This window comes from Euprymna scolopes, chromosome 39 (assembly GCF_053919585.1).
Source record: "Euprymna scolopes isolate OS-2025 chromosome 39, ASM5391958v1, whole genome shotgun sequence".
Taxonomy (NCBI): domain Eukaryota; kingdom Metazoa; phylum Mollusca; class Cephalopoda; order Sepiida; family Sepiolidae; genus Euprymna; species Euprymna scolopes.
In genome coordinates, this window is record NC_136520.1 from 63712433 (window position 1) to 63731848 (window position 19416).

At 31.7% G+C, this 19416-nt stretch overlaps 1 protein-coding gene across 1 annotated transcript in view; it reads left to right on the forward strand.

The window, feature by feature from the left end:
- LOC145263813 (late secretory pathway protein AVL9 homolog) overlaps positions 1-19416 on the forward strand; it is a 106221-nt gene that overhangs the window by 50417 nt on the left and 36388 nt on the right. Inside the window, exons 2-6 of the mRNA XM_080120877.1 lie at positions 1959-2079; positions 5314-5399; positions 9406-9477; positions 15662-15818; positions 18412-18491. Of these exons, the coding sequence (XP_079977003.1) occupies positions 1959-2079; positions 5314-5399; positions 9406-9477; positions 15662-15818; positions 18412-18491 (516 nt within the window). The remainder of the gene's footprint in view (positions 1-1958; positions 2080-5313; positions 5400-9405; positions 9478-15661; positions 15819-18411; positions 18492-19416) is intronic.

A 19416-nucleotide genomic window follows, 5' to 3' on the forward strand; every position in this document is an offset into this window, starting at 1 on the left:
ATATATATATATGTATGTGTGCATATGTATATATATATATATGTGTGCATATGTATATATATATATATGTATGTGTGCATATGTATATATATATATGTATGTGTGCATATGTATATATATATATATGTATGTGTGCATATGTATATATATATATATGTATGTGTGCATATGTATATATATATATGTATGTGTGCATATGTATATATATATATATGTATGTGTGCATATGTATATATATATATATGTATGTGTGCATATGTATATATATATATGTATATATGCATATGTATATATATATATGTATATATGCATATGTATATATATATATATATGTATATATGCATATGTATATATATATCTATGATAATGAGGAATTTCATTTGTCTCATTTTTGATGGAGGATGTACACCATTTATTATCATAAATGCAATATATTTTAATTTAGTTTTAAACTCTCTCAAACAAAAAAACAAACAGCAATTAAAAAAAAAATAAATAAATCTTTCATTTTCCTATTAAAAAAAAAAATTAAAGATCATTAAATTATTTTGTAGTCGAGTGGAACATACAAGTTGTGTTTTATTCTGATTCAGTATTTGACATTTTGTAAATGTCGTTTGAAGCGATTCCATTACGAAAATGAAATCTAAAATATATATATAAAAAGAAAAGCTAATAAAAACAAAAATCACGTTTTGTTGCTATGGTGATGTTTGACATTTGCCTTGTCCGCAGGGAAAAGTGTCATCTTCATCCTCTGTCATTTGATCTATCAGCATCCAATTTGTAATGGATTCCTGTGTATCAGTGTAAGTTGTAACCACATTTGATGTGGGGGGGGGCCTGTCTGGGCGGGGTTTGTGATCTATCGTGTATACTTCAAGGTTCCTATTCATTTCTGCTCAAATCAAGTGATTTTTTTTAATTTTGTTTTTATTGATCTTTAAAAAATAAGCCATAATGCATCTAGTCAGAAAGTTAAAAACTCTGAGTTAAAAAAAAAAAAAAAAAAATTAAAAAATAATGAAAAGTGATAAAAAAATTTGAGCCAAATCGGAGTATTAGTTTATAAATTACCGTTATTTAAATGAAACTACTTATGTAAATTTTCAAAAGAAAGGAAAAAATTTGAATTTTGTATGTTGATAAAAAACATTGGTTTCTGATGAGAAAAATACTATTCAAGCAAAGCAGCTGCTTGATTAGTGTTATTCAAACTGCTCCATCAGAAACAATAGTTAAGAGATAGTAAGCTAACTTTAAATGCAGCCACAAGGGCACAAATGATGCTGTACTTAGTGAGTTAGGTGATAGGAACAAGGAGTCTTCTCCCTAGACAAAACATGCTAGAATCATGTGTCCAATTGCTAGATGGAAATTGCGTTATGCATTCGGCACAGTTTTCAAGGCAGTTTGCAGTAAGGAAGTACCCAATCTAGATGAATCAAAAAACGTAGAAAGCTAAGAGAAATTTCCCCGAGACCTGTCCATTCATCGATCAATTTTTAATTAATAAAATTATGTAAGAAATTTATTTTGGTCTCTCCCCTTGTGAACAAATATCGGTCTTCAATAAAACCTTTAAAACTGCCAACAAGTCGCTTTTGGTTTCAATATTTGAATTATTTGCCCATGTTAAACAGCCACTAGACGATGCATCAAAAAAGCCCACACCACACATGTATGTTGAAAAAAAAAATACACTTATTTATTGATTATATTTCTTGATTGCTCACCAGCAATAACCCACAGGTGCAACGTTTGTTCGTTTTTAACAACCATTTTTGTTTATGAAAATGCAACATTACATCTACTAACCTAAGCACTCTCGTGCATGATTTCAGCGTGACCAAACAGTTTCCTGTTTTGCATACAATTGAAGAAATTAAATTGAACCTGGCTGTTCTGGTAGGTGTATAATTAAAAAAAATTTTTTTTTTTTTTTTTTTTTTTGTCAGGTTGAATATTCCTACCCACCCTTAATTCCTGGGAACCCAGTTGACAGCCATGAGCTCCCTGATGAATGGCGTCATTTACCCTCATTAGCACTCCCCGATGGTGCCCACAATTACACAAAAGGTAAGTGACGTTTTCAAATTTTTTAGAACTGCAAAAAAAAAAAAAGTCAATTTTTAAAACCATTTTCATCTTTGTTTTTATTTTCAGTGTTTCAGCCGATCTCACCTCCAACCTTCTTCAGTTGGATCTTTTTGAACTTGAATATCTTTGTAAACCTTAGGAACCTATTCAGATTTTCGAACTGAACCCTTTATTTAATTCATGGGGGTTATCAACTATGACAGTTGAAGCGTTATTTTTGGTTACCACCTGTAGTAAGGATTGAACCGTCACCCACCAGAAAACAGTCACGACTTATTTCTAATCAACTCTATTAACAGTGAGTTCTTTTGAAAATTCTAGTATGAATTTTGGAAGCTTTAATTATACTCCAAATAATCTATATAAATAAAACCGTAGTTGTATGCATGTGTGTGTGAAAATATTTTACTGATAAACTATTAAACTACTGGTCACATAACAGGGAAATTAACAGGAAATAGTAATCATACACCAAGGATGGTTTATAACGAGTAAAATCTTTGTTTGGATGGATGAATAACTCAAACAGGGAATGTCGGCAAGTTGAAATGCAAAATGTTCATTTTTAACTTACTGACAAATTTCTATTACTTTTGTGCATGCGCAAATTCATTCATGGCTTGAAGTGGTTTAATTTTAAATCTTTCTTAGCTATCTGTTGATAGCTCAAATGGTAGGGAACATGGCTGGCGTGCTAAATGTTTTGATTTTAATTCTAGCTGATGACACCCAAGTCATATTCTTAAAACTTTTAAAATCAGTACTATATATTAGTTACAATATAATATTCAATAGAGAATTGGCTCTGTAATAATAAATACAAAACCTGCATGAATTAAAATATATTTAAACATATTTTACAATCGGGCAAGGCCAGGCTTATCCCTCTGCTAGTCTATTATATAAAGGGCAGTTGTCTGTATGTATGTGTGTTTGTATGTCCAACTAAAAGTAATAAATTACAAAACAAACTCTGACAAAGTTTGTATTTTCTTAATCAGTGTTGTACTAAATGAATCTATATAACAATAAAACTGTTGACCTTTCACGCTTGCTTGCATCTTGTCTTTCACAATCGAGCGATTCCATCTTTTAAAAAAGGAATGACAGGTGAATATATATATATATATATATATATATATATATTTGGTAAAATTGGTAATTAATAAAAACCTGAAGAGTGCTCAATACTACTGCAGAGCAAGTATGTTTTTTTTTTAATTTTTTTTATTTTACGATAATGACACATATGTAACCAAACAGATAAAACGGTAATAAAAAATAAAACATATATTATCAGGCCACCCGGTGTTGCCTGGTCGTAAAATATACATGAATATTATAGTTTAATACAGAAACTGACACATGTGCATGAGAGAATTGTTTTTTTTTCTAAATATTTCACTTTTTTTTTAAGTAACAAAAAAAATAATCTAGCTGAGATCAAACCTAAAGACAGTGAGTCAAGTACAATAATCATTAAGCCAGCTTGATACGATCTTTAAAAAGTGTTTCAAACCTACTTATTCTTAATTTAAGAAAATCTGTCATGTGAACAATTCACACATGCGCATTCATGAAACAGCAAACAGATAAAAATCCAATAACCCTTAAATACCAAATTTTCAATTTTGACCCCTTAACAGCCCTTTTTCCTGATAAAAACCAATTAAAGTTTTCCACATGTCTGAATACTCTATATACCAAATTTCAAGTCTGTAGATTAAAAATTCATTGAGTATATAGGTTGAGAATTGTCCTCACATACACACACCCATATTCTCACTTTATATATATGTATATATATATATATATATATATGTATATAATGTATGGGCATGGCTCAGAGGCTAAGAAATGAGGATGGAGAGTTGTATGTTTTTCGACAATTAATCAGCTTAAATAATAATTACTGGATTCGGCTTAATTAACCCAGGAGGGTTGATATGTCATAAAGCAAAACAACCAAACCAAACACCATGAGTAAATATGTGAAAATATAAACAGCTTGAAGTATAGTAACCTTTTTCAAAATTACTGCATTTGGCTTAAATAACCTGAAATCGGCTGATATGCCATAAAACAAAACCACCAAACCAAACACCATGAATAAATATTTGAACGTATAAATAACTTGAAGTATAAATCATTTATCCGAAATCACTGGATTCGGCATGCAAAACATTGGTGTGCATTAAACAATGGCATTGTTTTGTTTGTTTTTTTCCCCTTTCCCCTTGTAAAATTCAATCATTTTCTTCAAAGCTAAAAATAGAAGTAATTTTCTTCTACAAAACAATCAAACCAAACACCATGAATAAATATTTGAAGATATAAAGAACTTAAAGTATGAAAGATTTTTCTGAAATCACTGGATTCGGCATTAAATAATTAACCTGGAAGAGTTGATATGCTGTAAAACCAAACCAATTATTTTGCATAAAAATTCCTAAGCAGAACTATTTCTTATATTAAAATCAAAATAATCATTAACTTTTTAAAAAGTATGATAAAATATAACTAATAAATGTACAATAACAAAATATAGTTAACTAATAAAGTATATACAAATTGGTTAACTTTACTATTGAATTATACATAAACAGGACATATAAAATAGATAGAATTGCTTTTGCGGAAACTAGATTTAACATGAAGTAAAATGTTTTGACCTCAGCATTTGAAAAATGAACTCAAATTTTGCATCTATTTATTTAGTGATGGGACGATTCCAATATTTTTCCTGATTCTGATACGATTACAGATCCCGTACTAAATTCTCAATTGTGATTCCGATTCTTTATAAATCTCTAAATATTTCACTATAAAATGGTTATTTTGTCCCGATATCTGTAAAAAATGCATGTTAAATGTGCATATATATTCTGAAACATAAAACTACACTTTTAGTTTTACTGTGAGTTTAAAAATCAATAAATATTTATTTTATTATTACTACCAACAATGGAAGATTTTTTTTTTTTTCTTCAAACAAAATCAAATAAAAAAAGATAATTAAAGGAATCGTTTTGGCATCGGAAAATAGGCACAATTTTTTACCGATTCCAATAACCCCAAAAGTTCCGAGTTTTTCAATTTCCGATTCAGATTCATTGTCGCAACACTAGTATGTATATAATATATAGATAACAGAGTTGACAGCTACAAAGCTAAGATTTTCACACTAAAATGAATTTATTTCTCCAATTTTAGATACCATTTATTTCCACCTGCCATCACGCGATGGTGATTTTGGCACAATCTATGGAGTTTCCTGCTACCAGCAAATGGATTCTAAGGTAAAAATTTCTCGGTCTTTAAAATTTGATGCAAAGATTCTGTATTTTTTATTTTTTAAATCCATTCTCCTTATTTGTGGATTGTGGATTGTATATTGGTTAACTACTTACGTCTTTTTATTCATTTAACGTCACTTTTCCTTTGATGAGAAGTCGGATGTTTTTGATGTTTCACTTTTCAAGTTTCCTGTGGGTCACCTATCTCAAAGTTCCACTCTATACGATCTTGTCTAAAGACTTGCTTCCAAGTTTTTCCTGATGCTAACAGATAAGACTGTCTAAAGATATTGGCTTCCTGAGATAAAATGCACCTAATATTGATGTTTTTTGTTTTTCTATTCTCTTTTTGCAAAACTTATGTTCTGCAAAACCAAAACCAAGAACAACAGTTCCACCTTTTCCCCCGGTCCTGGATATGACCTAAAACTATATCCGATGGTGAGGCCCCACCTTGCGGGCTTTGGGGAGTGTGGAGCCACCCTTTAATTGCCATTGCTCCCAGGTCAATTCTGACCCGAAGTGGTAGTACCTGTTAGGGTCCCAATTATGGGATAAATAGAATATGACGTAAAAAAAAAATATACTTCATTAAAAATCGTTCCTCAAAATAACTAGATTTGGCATTAAATAATCTGAAAAAGGTTGATAGGCTGTAAAACAAAAACAACCAACCAACCAACTTTTCCCCCCTTTTCCTTTTTCGCTTCAACTCATCATTAGAGAATGGGATAATAGTTAAAGTTGATGCTCACCCATCACCTACCCATGGCAAAAAATAAATAAAAAATAAAAACAATTCTCCAAAAACATACAAATCTCATCAACGGAATAATCCGACACATAATTCCAATTAATTTTTATTTATTGCGGACTATTATCCTCATCTTTTTCTTAGTTTCACGTTTCGGCCAACTATTCTTCTGGCCTTTGTCAGGTGGTAACCGCGACGGATAGGAACTCTGAATCTCCTGGCTTCATTCACTGCAATTACTGCCTTCCATAGTTGTCGTCTCACCACGTTTTGGCCAGGTAAGCCTCTGACCAGCTTTGGGTAGGATTGAAACCGCTATCTTCAGATAATTCTCACTTGGAACCGTAGAGATTCAACGTTTCTATCAACTGCGCCACGGGCCCCGAAGGGCGATCAAGGTTGAATTTTTTGGTCTTATAAATTCATGTTTATTTATTATCTGATCTTCCATAATTGCAGTGAATGCAGTCAGGAGATTCAGAGTTCCTATCTGTTGCGGTTACCACCTGACGAAGGCCAGAAGAATAGTTGGCCGAAACGTTGTGAAACAACTAAGAAAAAGATGAGAATAATAGTCTGCAATAAATAAAAAAATTAATAAAACAATACTCATCTCAATAATGAATTCCAATTAAAATAATATATATTTACCATTCGGTATGGACCCGACCATGGAAGATCAGATAATAAATAAACATGAATTTATAAGACGAAAAAATTCAACCTTGATAGCCCTTCGGATCTCGTGGCGCAGTTGATAGAGACGTTGAATCTCTACGGTTCCAGGTGAGAATTGTCTGAAGAAAGCGGTTTCAATCCTACCCAAAGCCGGTCAGAGGCTTACTTGGCCAAAACATGGTGAGACGACAACAACTACGGAAGGCAGTGATTGCTGAGAATGCAGTTAAGAGATTCAGAGTTCGTATCCCGTCGCGGTTACCAACTATTATTCCTTGTTTTTGTTAATTATTCTATTATTCCTTGTTTTTCTTAATTATTCTATTATTCCTTGTTTTTGTTAATTATTCTATTATTCCTTGTTTTTGTTAATTATTCTATTATTCCTTGTTTTTGTTAATTATTCTATTATTCCTTGTTTTTGTTAATTATTCTATTATTCCTTGTTTTTGTTAATTATTCTATTTTTCATTGTTTTTGTTAATTATTCTATTATTCCTTGTTTTTGTTAATTATTCTATTATTCCTTGTTTTTGTTAATTATTCTATTATTCCTTGTTTTTGTTAATTATTCTATTATTCCTTGTTTTTGTTAATTATTCTATTATTCCTTGTTTTTGTTAATTATTCTATTATTCCTTGTTTTTGTTAATTATTCTATTATTCCTTGTTTTTGTTAATTATTCTATTATTCCTTGTTTTTGTTAATTATTCTATTATTCCTTGTTTTTGTTAATTATTCTATTATTCCTTGTTTTTGTTAATTATTCTATTATTCCTTGTTTTTGTTAATTATTCTATTATTCCTTGTTTTTGTTAATTATTCTATTATTCCTTGTTTTTGTTAATTATTCTATTATTTCTTGTTTTTGTTAATTATTCTATTATTCCTTGTTTTTGTTAATTATTCTATTTTTCATTGCTTTTGTTAATTATTCTATTATTCCTTGTTTTTGTTAATTATTCTATTATTCCTTGTTTTTGTTAATTATTCTATTATTCCTTGTTTTTGTTAATTATTCTATTATTCCTTGTTTTTGTTAATTATTCTATTATTCCTTGTTTTTGTTAATTATTCTATTATTCCTTGTTTTTGTTAATTATTCTATTATTCCTTGTTTTTGTTAATTATTCTATTATTCCTTGTTTTTGTTAATTATTCTATTATTCCTTGTTTTTGTTAATTATTCTATTATTCCTTGTTTTTGTTAATTATTCTATTATTCCTTGTTTTTGTTAATTATTCTATTATTCCTTGTTTTTGTTAATTATTCTATTATTCCTTGTTTTTGTTAATTATTCTATTATTCCTTGTTTTTGTTAATTATTCTATTATTCCTTGTTTTTGTTAATTATTCTATTATTCCTTGTTTTTGTTAATTATTCTATTATTCCTTGTTTTTGTTAATTATTCTATTATTTCTTGTTTTTGTTAATTATTCTATTATTCCTTGTTTTTGTTAATTATTCTATTATTCCTTGTTTTTGTTAATTATTCTATTATTCCTTGTTTTTGTTAATTATTCTATTATTCCTTGTTTTTGTTAATTATTCTATTATTCCTTGTTTTTGTTAATTATTCTATTATTCCTTGTTTTTGTTAATTATTCTATTATTCCTTGTTTTTCTTAATTATTCTATTATTCCTTGTTTTTGTTAATTATTCTATTATTCCTTGTTTTTGTTAATTATTCTATTATTCCTTGTTTTTGTTAATTATTCTATTATTCCTTGTTTTTGTTAATTATTCTATTATTCCTTGTTTTTGTTAATTATTCTATTTTTCATTGTTTTTGTTAATTATTCTATTATTCCTTGTTTTTGTTAATTATTCTATTATTCCTTGTTTTTGTTAATTATTCTATTATTCCTTGTTTTTGTTAATTATTCTATTATTCCTTGTTTTTGTTAATTATTCTATTATTCCTTGTTTTTGTTAATTATTCTATTATTCCTTGTTTTTGTTAATTATTCTATTATTCCTTGTTTTTGTTAATTATTCTATTATTCCTTGTTTTTGTTAATTATTCTATTATTCCTTGTTTTTGTTAATTATTCTATTATTCCTTGTTTTTGTTAATTATTCTATTATTCCTTGTTTTTGTTAATTATTCTATTATTCCTTGTTTTTGTTAATTATTCTATTATTCCTTGTTTTTGTTAATTATTCTATTATTCCTTGTTTTTGTTAATTATTCTATTATTTCTTGTTTTTGTTAATTATTCTATTATTCCTTGTTTTTGTTAATTATTCTATTTTTCATTGTTTTTGTTAATTATTCTATTATTCCTTGTTTTTGTTAATTATTCTATTATTCCTTGTTTTTGTTAATTATTCTATTATTCCTTGTTTTTGTTAATTATTCTATTATTCCTTGTTTTTGTTAATTATTCTATTATTTCTTGTTTTTGTTAATTATTCTATTATTTCTTGTTTTTGTTAATTATTCTATTATTTCTTGTTTTTGTTAATTATTCTATTATTTCTTGTTTTTGTTAATTATTCTATTATTCCTTGTTTTTGTTAATTATTCTATAAATATTTTTATAAATTGTATTTTCTTCTTTTATTGACAGGATCTTCTGAGCCGGTCCGAGGATGTTACGCGAAATACTGTACAGAAAAGCGTGTGTGTCCTTAGCCGATTGGTAAGATGAGGATGATAGCGTTGTCATCATCCAGTCTCTTTCTTAAAATGCTTGTTTTTTTATAATGTTCATAGATAGAAACAGGAAGGGGATTAGCACTTTATATCTTTTTAGCAGGAAGACTACGTTATCTCCTTTTCTTGAGATATAAGAGTTCTATTCGTTTGTGTTACTGAAGTAATCTCCATTGCTTGTTGATTATTTCGCAGGGAAAACAAAGATGGCAGTTTGAACAAACAGACATGTGTTCCTGGTTTTATTCATAGTAATGAGTAAACTAACACTTGTGTCCTCCTGCTCCATAACACTTTTTTATCACTTATACTTTTGTCCTTTAAACTTTAACTAGCAGGGGTGCCCAGCATTGCCCGAGTGTTCGTAGGTGTTAAAAAAAAGTGGTAGTAGGCAGGCAGGCTCGACCACGTGACACGAAAGTTAATGAAAAACTGACATCTAACCGCTATGCCATGATGCGACTGGAAGTGTAAAGCGTTCAAATTTAGCGATGTCAACCATTACGCCATAACGGATAGCGAAATTAATGAGTAAATCTGGCTGTAGGCCAGTTAAGCTTTCAACTTTCTGCTGTATTTGTTTCTCCACGTTATTGGGGAAAACCAGCTCCTCTCAAAAAGCGGGAGCTCTGGCAGTGTCCAAATGCATAGCAATTGTCTGATATGGAGGGTTTCTTCCACATTGATCAAATATAATCGCCTTAAAGACATATTGGCTCAGAAGGCCTGGAAGCGCTTGTGTTTGCCTCGATCAGTTTCACTTTTTTTGTATACTAGAAAGACAAACAATCACTGAAAGGGATTTTTTAAAGCTCGATCAAATAAAAGATAGAGATGACGTTCATTTGCAAACTGGACGTATTACGATCTAGGAAGTATAAGGAAAGTTTTCCATAAACGTAACCGACGCGAAAAGGCCAACGAAAAAAAGCCTTTCGTGGACATACATGAATGCTCACGCCCATTTTGCCTTTTAATAGACTAACAGGTGTACCTGGCATTGCCCGGGTGTTTGTAGGTGTAAAAGAAAAAAAAAAAATGTGACGAACCAGAAGGTGGAAAAGAAAATGAAAGAAAAAAAAGTGTTAGTAGAGAGAGAGAGGCTTGAACCCGCGACGCAAATGCGGAAAAGAAAGTGAAAGAAAACGTGTCATTTTACCACTACGCTACAAAACCATAGAAAGTGAAAAGCGTTGAAATTTAGCAATGTCAATGAAAAAGTTGACTTGCAGAAACGAACGTTGGATGGAGGCCGGTTCAGCCAACATTCATTTCTTTCTCACGATGTTGGAGAAAACCAGCTCCCCACAAAAAGGAGTGTCCAAATGTAAAAAGTTTTTGACTTCTAATGGGGGTATGAGACAAATGGATTCGCCAATCATTTTTATAACCAACGGATGTGCTAAACAACATATGAAAAACGTCCCAAAATTATTATAAAAATCGTCGAATTTTGGATTCAATCAGTTCGCCGTTTACTACGTCACGGACTGCATTTAATTCTTGGCTGCCATCTTGGTTACTGATCTGATCTATGCCGCCATCTTGGTTACTGATCTGAACTACACCGCCATCTTTGTTCAACACAATATCTCAGAACTTAAGAGGTTAACTACGCCATGGACCGCATTTGATTCTTGGCCGCCATCTTGGTTACTGATCTGAACTACGCTGCCATCTTTGTTCAACACAATGTCTCAAAACTTAACACCAAATGAATAGCAATTGTCCGATATAAGGGGTTTCCTCCAGATTGATCAAAGCTGATTGCTTTCTGGACGTCTTGGCACGAAAGCTGGGTAGCTGGCTTTGCTTTTGATTCAGTTTCGCTGTTCTACGAAAAACACGTGAGAGGAAGGAATAGCGCGAATTTTATAAAAGTCGATCAAAATAAATATAGACAAGATGTCCCTTCGCAAATCATAGATATTATAATCTAGGAAGTATATAAAAAGCTCTAAGAAATAGTACCCCCCCCCCACTGAGAACTCTGGCGAAAAAAGCCTTTGCTGGACATACAAAAACGCGTGCAGCCGTTTTTGTCTTTTATATATAGGTAGGTATCAAAAAAATGCATGCCAAAAATATCTTAGTTTTGGAATTGAGTTATGTTTGAAAAAAAGATTTTCTGTTTTGTTTTAATTAGTTGTAAATTATAATTAACTTAACAAGTTACCAATCCGTCTTTTAGCAAGCAAGGGAGATAATTAAAACTTATGAAGGAATAGAATTTGTGTTTCTCTCGCTCTGTTGATTCAATTTGGAGAAAGAATGACTCTTTTTTTTTTTTTTTTCAGTGTGATCATCCAATTTAGCTATGTGTGTCTGTACACATCACAAGAATGTATATAAATTAGAGGGCAAAATAATAACCCTATTTACTTATATATATATATATATATATATATATATATATGTATGACTACATTTAATCACATGAATTAATATACGAAAATATAAATTTATGCATAAACTTGAAGTATTTACTTCACCAGTGCTCAATATGTATATATGGCGATTAAGCTACACAGAATATTACACGTTTCATCCACTCTAGGATTCATCAGGCTTATGCCAGGATTTTGTGGTTGTGTCGCGTTTTTATATACGCACCTTCTATTGAGTTTTTAATTAGCCGATCAGCTTTCGAGTTTCCACCACACCCTTCCTAATCAGTCAATGAGCAGGCACTTACACGACAAAGCCCTAATTGACCTCCAGTGCACCCGTTCCTTTGTGTGTGCTATTTTAGTGGGGAGCGTAGATATCTAGTGTCCTGACCTATTTTAAACCTATGTTAAATGTGTTTGTTTTTTTGTTAGTTTATATATACATAGATGATAATTTATGTATATGTATGTTTATTTTATTTGTTTATTTTCTATTGGTATTGTTAGTTTATAAATGTTTTTTTCGCTATCTTTTCGATATGCCAATTTTTGTTCATTTTTTTCCATCACGTTTGCTTTTTTTTTTGTTGTTGTTTTTCCGATTTTTTAAAAAATGTTTTAACATCATTCGCTAGTCTATTATATAAATCTCAAACATCGGTTTTTTTGTGCATTTATATGCCTGCTAAAAACTTTTGTCAGCCACATTGGACAAGGTCGAAACCGGTACCATCAGAAAGACTGATCCCTTGAACACATAATGTGAAAATCAGAAAAAATGATTAATTCTGTAGTGGTCAGCAACCATTTCTTGTAAGGTGGGTCACGTTTTGTGTTGAGATTTTTGCAAGTCATGCATGTGAAGCAAACTGAAAGTATGCTTAAAAACATTATTTTTCATAATGTCATAATGTTCCAGGGAAAAGGGCTGTCCCTTTCCATGTAAATAAGAACATTGGATAAGTTAAAATGAAATTAGAAGCCGAGACTCAAACCTTGTAAGCAAGGTTAAGAAATAGAATGTTAGAAATCGGAATGTTAAAAATAGTTAGATATTGTTTATATTGTAAAAAGAATTGATTGTTCATCTATATATATATATATATATATATATATATATATATAAAAGCGAAAATGTATGTATGTATGTTCGCTTTTTGTGTATGTCTGAGAAAGGCATTTTTCCGAGACGCGATCAGTCAACTCACTTCTTAAAACTTTTTATATCACACCTAAATGATAATATCTACGAGTTAACAACGGGGGTCGCCTGTCTATTTAATTTGATCGACTATATTCAACATTTTTCGATCGCCGCATGTGCATTAAGTTTTTTCGTATAATAAAAGCAAAATAATTCTGGCGGCATTTTTCCGGAAACGTCCGAAAGCAATCAGCTTTGATCAATGTGGAGTTTCTCCTTATATCAGACAATTGCCATTCAATTTGGACAATCCCCTTTTTATGGGGAGCTGGTTTTCCCCCACAACATCTTGGGGAAACAAAAAAAAAAAAAAAAAAATCCTGTCCCGCAGTAAAAGTTGACCTCATTAAGTACGGGCACCTGCCAAGTTTTAATACTTAAATAAATTCAAACATGTTTCCGCTACTATTTTGTGGTGACCCAGTAGTTAATTTCGCACGTTTTTTTTTTTTTCACACTTTAATTTCCAACTTCAACTCAAAGGTTTGGGTTTGATCCTTCATACTTACCGACCAAAACTATTTTTTTTTTACCCCCCCCCCGACACAAACACCCCGGTGTCTTGATTTACCTAAAACCACACACACCTCAAACGCCGAGTACCCCCCCCCCGCTAGTCTATATGTGTTTGCACATTTTATGTATGTCTAGCAAAGGCTTTTTTTTTTTTTTTTTTTTGCCGCAATTCTCGAGGGGGCTTACTATGTCTTAAAACTTTTTATATACCATCTAAATCATAATATCAAGGATTTGCGAACGTGCGTCGTGTCTAGATTTATTTACATCGACTTTCATAAAAATCGCGCTATTTCGCTGTGTTGCCTGTTTGTTCAACATTTTAGCATAAATAAAGTGAAACTAAATTGAAACGGTACGTGGTCTCAGCTTTCGCGTCGGAACGTCCAGAAAGCAACCAGCTTTTGATCAACGTGGAGTGTCTCCTTATATCAGACAATTGCTATTCAATTTGGACAATCCCCTTTAAATGGGGAGCTGCTCCCCCCCCACCCACCATCATCTTGAGGAAGCGAAAACTGCCCCACATTGAAACAAAGTAAACAAACCCCAAAAAGCTGCCCCGCAATAAATAAAATACTGCTACGTCATCGTAACACTCCTGCGATGACCTCATTAAGCAGCTATCAGTCAATCAAACCTATTTGACTCCCTTTATAACCCTTAACTTTACACGCTAACCAATTTCTCTCACTTGTGGGCGAAATGGTTAAGTGGTTGGCTTTTGTTTTCACCTCCGCGTCAAGGCTTCGGGGTTCAATCCTACTAAAACTTTTTTTGTTTTTTTAGCACACACACCTCCAAACACCCGGGCAATGCCGGGTACCCCCGGCTAGTTCTTTATAAAGCCGAATATTAAAAATGTCAGCTAAAAAGAATGAACAATACAAATTAAAAATACATAGTTAAAAAATAGGTTAGTTGAGAATTCTTTGTTAAGTGTGTTTGGAAAAACGTGTGCATAGCCACATGAATTGATCACATTTGGGAAATACACTTCTGACGTCATAATAAAAGGAGGGTTCTCAATATAGGAGCTAGAGTTAGTCAGATCAGGGTAGTTGAGGCAAAACAGTCAGTAGAGTCAGTCGGAGAAAGTTGATCGGCCAAGAGTTGACATGGTCAGAGGAGGGTCCCCTCAGAGGCGAAGGGGTAGAAGGTTAACTATGTTGATCCCAAATGAATAAATCTTTGTGTTTTTGTAAAACTGTTGTTATGTGTCATCATTCAACACCCAAAAGGTAATGTGTTAAACATCTTAATATGAACATTGCATAACCCTTCCAAGAATATGTATCTCTCCTCCTTGCTATATGTGTTAAGAAGAAACATCACAATGTTTCCTCTCCACTCATCATAGTTATATATATCCTTGTCTCTCTTCAATATGAACCCTCACAATAAGTCGTGGTCAGATTGGCAAAAGTGTTTTTCAGTAACATTTTTTTCTCCTTTCCCTATTTCACATTTCAGGTTCGAGCTTGGCTACAGCAGCTAATTTTTTTTTTTTTTTTTTTTTTTTTTTTTTTTTTGCAGCCACACAGGCACTTATTGCTATTTTGATCGAAAGAAAAGTTGTTTGGATTCATTCATTTCTTTTTTAGGGGGGGGGGGGGGTTCCAGCACATAGGCTGCCAAAATATCTGGTGGGAAGTTGTCCTTTACCCAAGCCAAACTTTGTTCACCTGGTGAACGCTGGGTATCCATGCTAGTTACATATATAAAATAAATTTTTAAAAAATAAATAAATAAAACAAATAACAAATTTAAAACAACTTTTTAGCAAATTCTTTTCTTTTTTTTTTTTTTTTTTTTCTTTTTTTTTTCTTTTTTTTTTAACGTTTTAAAGCTAAGAATTGATTTTTAAAAAATTTAGATTTTTTTTTAAATCAGGGAAAAAATATTGGAAACGTCCCATCATCATCTCTCTCTCTCTCTCTCTCTGTCTCTCTCTCTCTCTCTCTCTCTCTCTCTCTCTATATATATATATATATATATATATATATATATATATATATATACATACATACATATTTAAAGTCTCTTTGTTGTATTTTCAGCCTCTGTATGGTTTGATTCAAGCCAAATTAGAACTAATCACGCATGCATATTTTGATGAGCGAGACTTCAGTAAAGTCGAACTGCTGATAGAGACCTACCAGAACCTCAGCAGCTTGCTTACAGACAGTCAAGTAGATGGTACAGAGATTTTCCTTGGTCAGTATCTCTTCCCAATTCTTTCTATTTAATATGCATAGAAACCAATGACTTCAAACTTTAAAAAATTTTAACCTTTTTGTGGTTTTATGAATTTTTTTTATTTTTTATTTCTAACTGTAAGCATCAACTTTCTTAACGGTTTAAGGTAATAATGTTAAGATATATATTATTCCATGTATGCTTCTAGAAAAATAATTTCAAAATTATGGAGGTGTATGGAAGCCTAATACTAATGTTATTTTTTATGTTTAATATTTTATTTTTAAATTTTAAGTGATTCTCTGTTCTTGATCACAAAACGTAGCGAAATAACAATGAAAGACGTTGAAAAAACTGGAAATTTATTTTTGGGCTACGTTCATTTCTTGCAAAAACTTTCGAAATAGTGCATGTGAATTATATTAACCATTTATGAAATTGTGTATTTTTTTATTGTTTAAATTTAAAAAAAAATTGTAACGCATTAGTGTTCGTTTCAATCAGCATCAACAGCAAAATGCAACTGATACGTGTGTGCATATATATATATATGAGGGTAGTTTCAAAAGTAACACCTATATTTTTTGAAGTTGAAGAGCTATGAAGATAGGAGCGGTACCATTAAAACGAGCAACCTTTTGTGCTCTAGAATTTGTTTTTTCTACATAGTTACCACCATTCTCAATGCACAATGGTTGTACATGGGCACTTTTGTATGAGAGCCTTGATGCTTTGGTCGTAAAAGTCAACATCGGTTTGGAGCATGCTTTGTCATACGGGGTTGTTCCAAGAGTAAAAAGTTACTACTCCCCTTTTTTATTTAAAAAAAAAAATATGAGGCATTACTTTTGGAACCACCCTTGTGCAATACACACACACACACACACACTAGCCAAAGTACTTATCTATGCCAGATTTCTCAACTTGAATTTTATCACTGAGATTAGAAGTTAAAAAAAAACATCTATTAAATATTTTTCGTCCATTAAAAAAAAAAACATTATTTAGGTTGATCGATATATTGATGGGAAACAAAGCTGTTGGGATAAACAATAGATAGACACATAAAAAAAAAAAAAAAAGAATAAACAAACAAACAGATTGCGATCCAAAAAAACAATGTGCGGTTGCCATTTCCAAGAATAGATATAAATATTGGTTGAAGAGAATTTGATATTTTTTTTCGACTATAAACTAGTCTCCTTATATTGGATTTGAAACCGATGGTGCCCATATTTTTTCTGATCTTCTGTAAGATTTAAAAATAAATATTATGCTCTTATATTGACTTGTCTTTATAATTGAGCACTTTTCTGGGGTTCTCTGAAGAGCAGGGACAGGCTCGCAATGTTTCTTCTGTGAGAAAGAAGTTGCAGAGAAGCGAAAAGTGCATCGCCTACTAGATTACAAAGTCTGTTTTGAACTCTGTCAAGGCAGGATAGGGTGCTTCGAGCGGCTCCTGTCCAGATGTGACAATGATTTGAATATTAATGCAACCTTTTCTGGACCACCTATTTTTATGAAACGTTTTTTCTTGCGTGAACATGCTTCTCCAAGACTGCGTTTTCCCAAAATGCATTTTTAAGAACGACTGACATCTTCACTATTTCGCTGTCTTTCTCACTCGTCAACTTTTCTTGTTCACTTTCTTCCGGTCATATTTGAAGGGGGTAACAAAATTATTATTTTTTTTTTTTAGATGTTCGATTTTAATAAACAACTATGTTAGTGCTCGTTGATTTGCAAGCCTGGAAAAATCAAAGCAAATAGATCATAATTAGGGAGAGAATTTAAAGAAAATCCATGGTCTTAGGTATACACGTTTCCATAGATTTCAAACACTTATTTTCACATAAATATTTTGAATTCAGCAATGATTTTTTTTTTTTTTAGATTCACCTTCATATTTTATGCATTTTAAGACAAAAATCTCAAAACTTCAACTTTTGGCGCTTATGTTGTTCTTTCACCAAACGTGTCACACACGCACACACACACATATGCGCGTGTGTGTGACATGTTATATATAGGGTGGGTCAGAAATAACTAATATTTTTAAAACTTATGAAATATAAGATTTTATTGATAATGAGATCATTTTTATATCAAATTTTTTTTTTTTTTTATTACCCCAAGCAAGGCATATTGCCACTTTGATGTAGGGGGCTACTATCAAGGACCTAAGTTGCAGGAGTACTATGTAGGGAGTTTAGCAGCAAGATGTCTGTTCACATTGCACTTGAACTTCTGCATGTCAGTACAGTTGGAGAAGCAGGAAACTGGAAGAGAATTCCAAAGTCCTGCAGTTCTGGGGAAGAATCTATTAGAGTAAAACGCTTTTTTACATCTAGGGATCTCAACTGTGTGGGGGTAGGACTTTGCTGTTTGTCAGGGGTATTTTTTTTTTTGAGGGGGTACAATGGCTTGTAGTTCATCAGAGCATCCACCATTGAAATACTTGTAAAACAGGCAGAGGGATGCAACATTTTGTCGATGGGACAGAGGCTGAAGCAGGTGTAGAATATGATAGCTTTCATGTGATGTCCATTTTCGGTAATGCAGGTGCAAATGTGTTTATGAACGTTTAATAATTATTTTCCTTCGTTCACAGGTTTACCAGCGCGAGATCTTGTTGTACATTTCCGGCATAAAGTTCTTGTACTTTTCAAACTGTTGATGCTCGAACGACGGGTATGTTTGGTTCTTCCCCTTTCTTCTTTTATTCTCTTTTCTCTCTTCTTTTATTCTCTTTTCTCTCTCTTCTTTTCTGAGTTTTCAAAATTCTCCCTGGATTCCCATGCTCAAAGTTAAATATAAAAATTCACAGCTCCTTGCCCAGAATTCCCTCTATATTAAAAAATGAAAATAAAGAAAAATTTGTAGGATGTAAAGATGTGTATGTCTGTGACACAACAAAAATATCATTCTAAAAATCACATAAATTGATCAAGTAGTTTTTTTTGTTTTTTTTTTTAATAAAAGCAAATTTTATGAATAAGAGGTGAGCAGCTGTCGTGTCCGTTATTTTGCAAACCATCTAAAATTATAAAAAGAACAAAAAAAAACAAAGAGAGATAACTCAATAATTCAAACAAGATTTATGTTGTAATGAATACAAGTTCCCATTACTCGCTGAAAAGTATTCTTTTTAAAAATAACACTACTTCATCAATTTACATGCTTTTTGGAATATGATATTTTCATTTTGTCATGGATGTGTGCATCATACAGATTTTTCGGTACTTGTTTGGTTTAATCAAGACATTAAAAAATGAAAATATTAAAAAAAAAAAATATTTGTTTATTGCGGACCCATTATCCTCATCTTTTTCTTAGTTGTTGTTTTATGACGTTTCGGCCAACTATTCCTCTGGCCTTCATCAGGTGGTAACCGCGATGGGATAGGAACTCCGAATCTCGTAACTGCACTCTCAGCAATTACTGCCATCCATAGTTGTTGTCGTCTCCAGGTTCCAGGTGTGAATTGTCTGAAGATAATGCATTCAATCTTACCCAAAGCCAGCCAGAGGCTTACTTGGCCAAAATATGGTGAGACGACAATAACAACGGATGGCTGTAATTATCTATCCCTGTTTATTTCAGTAGGGGATGGTGA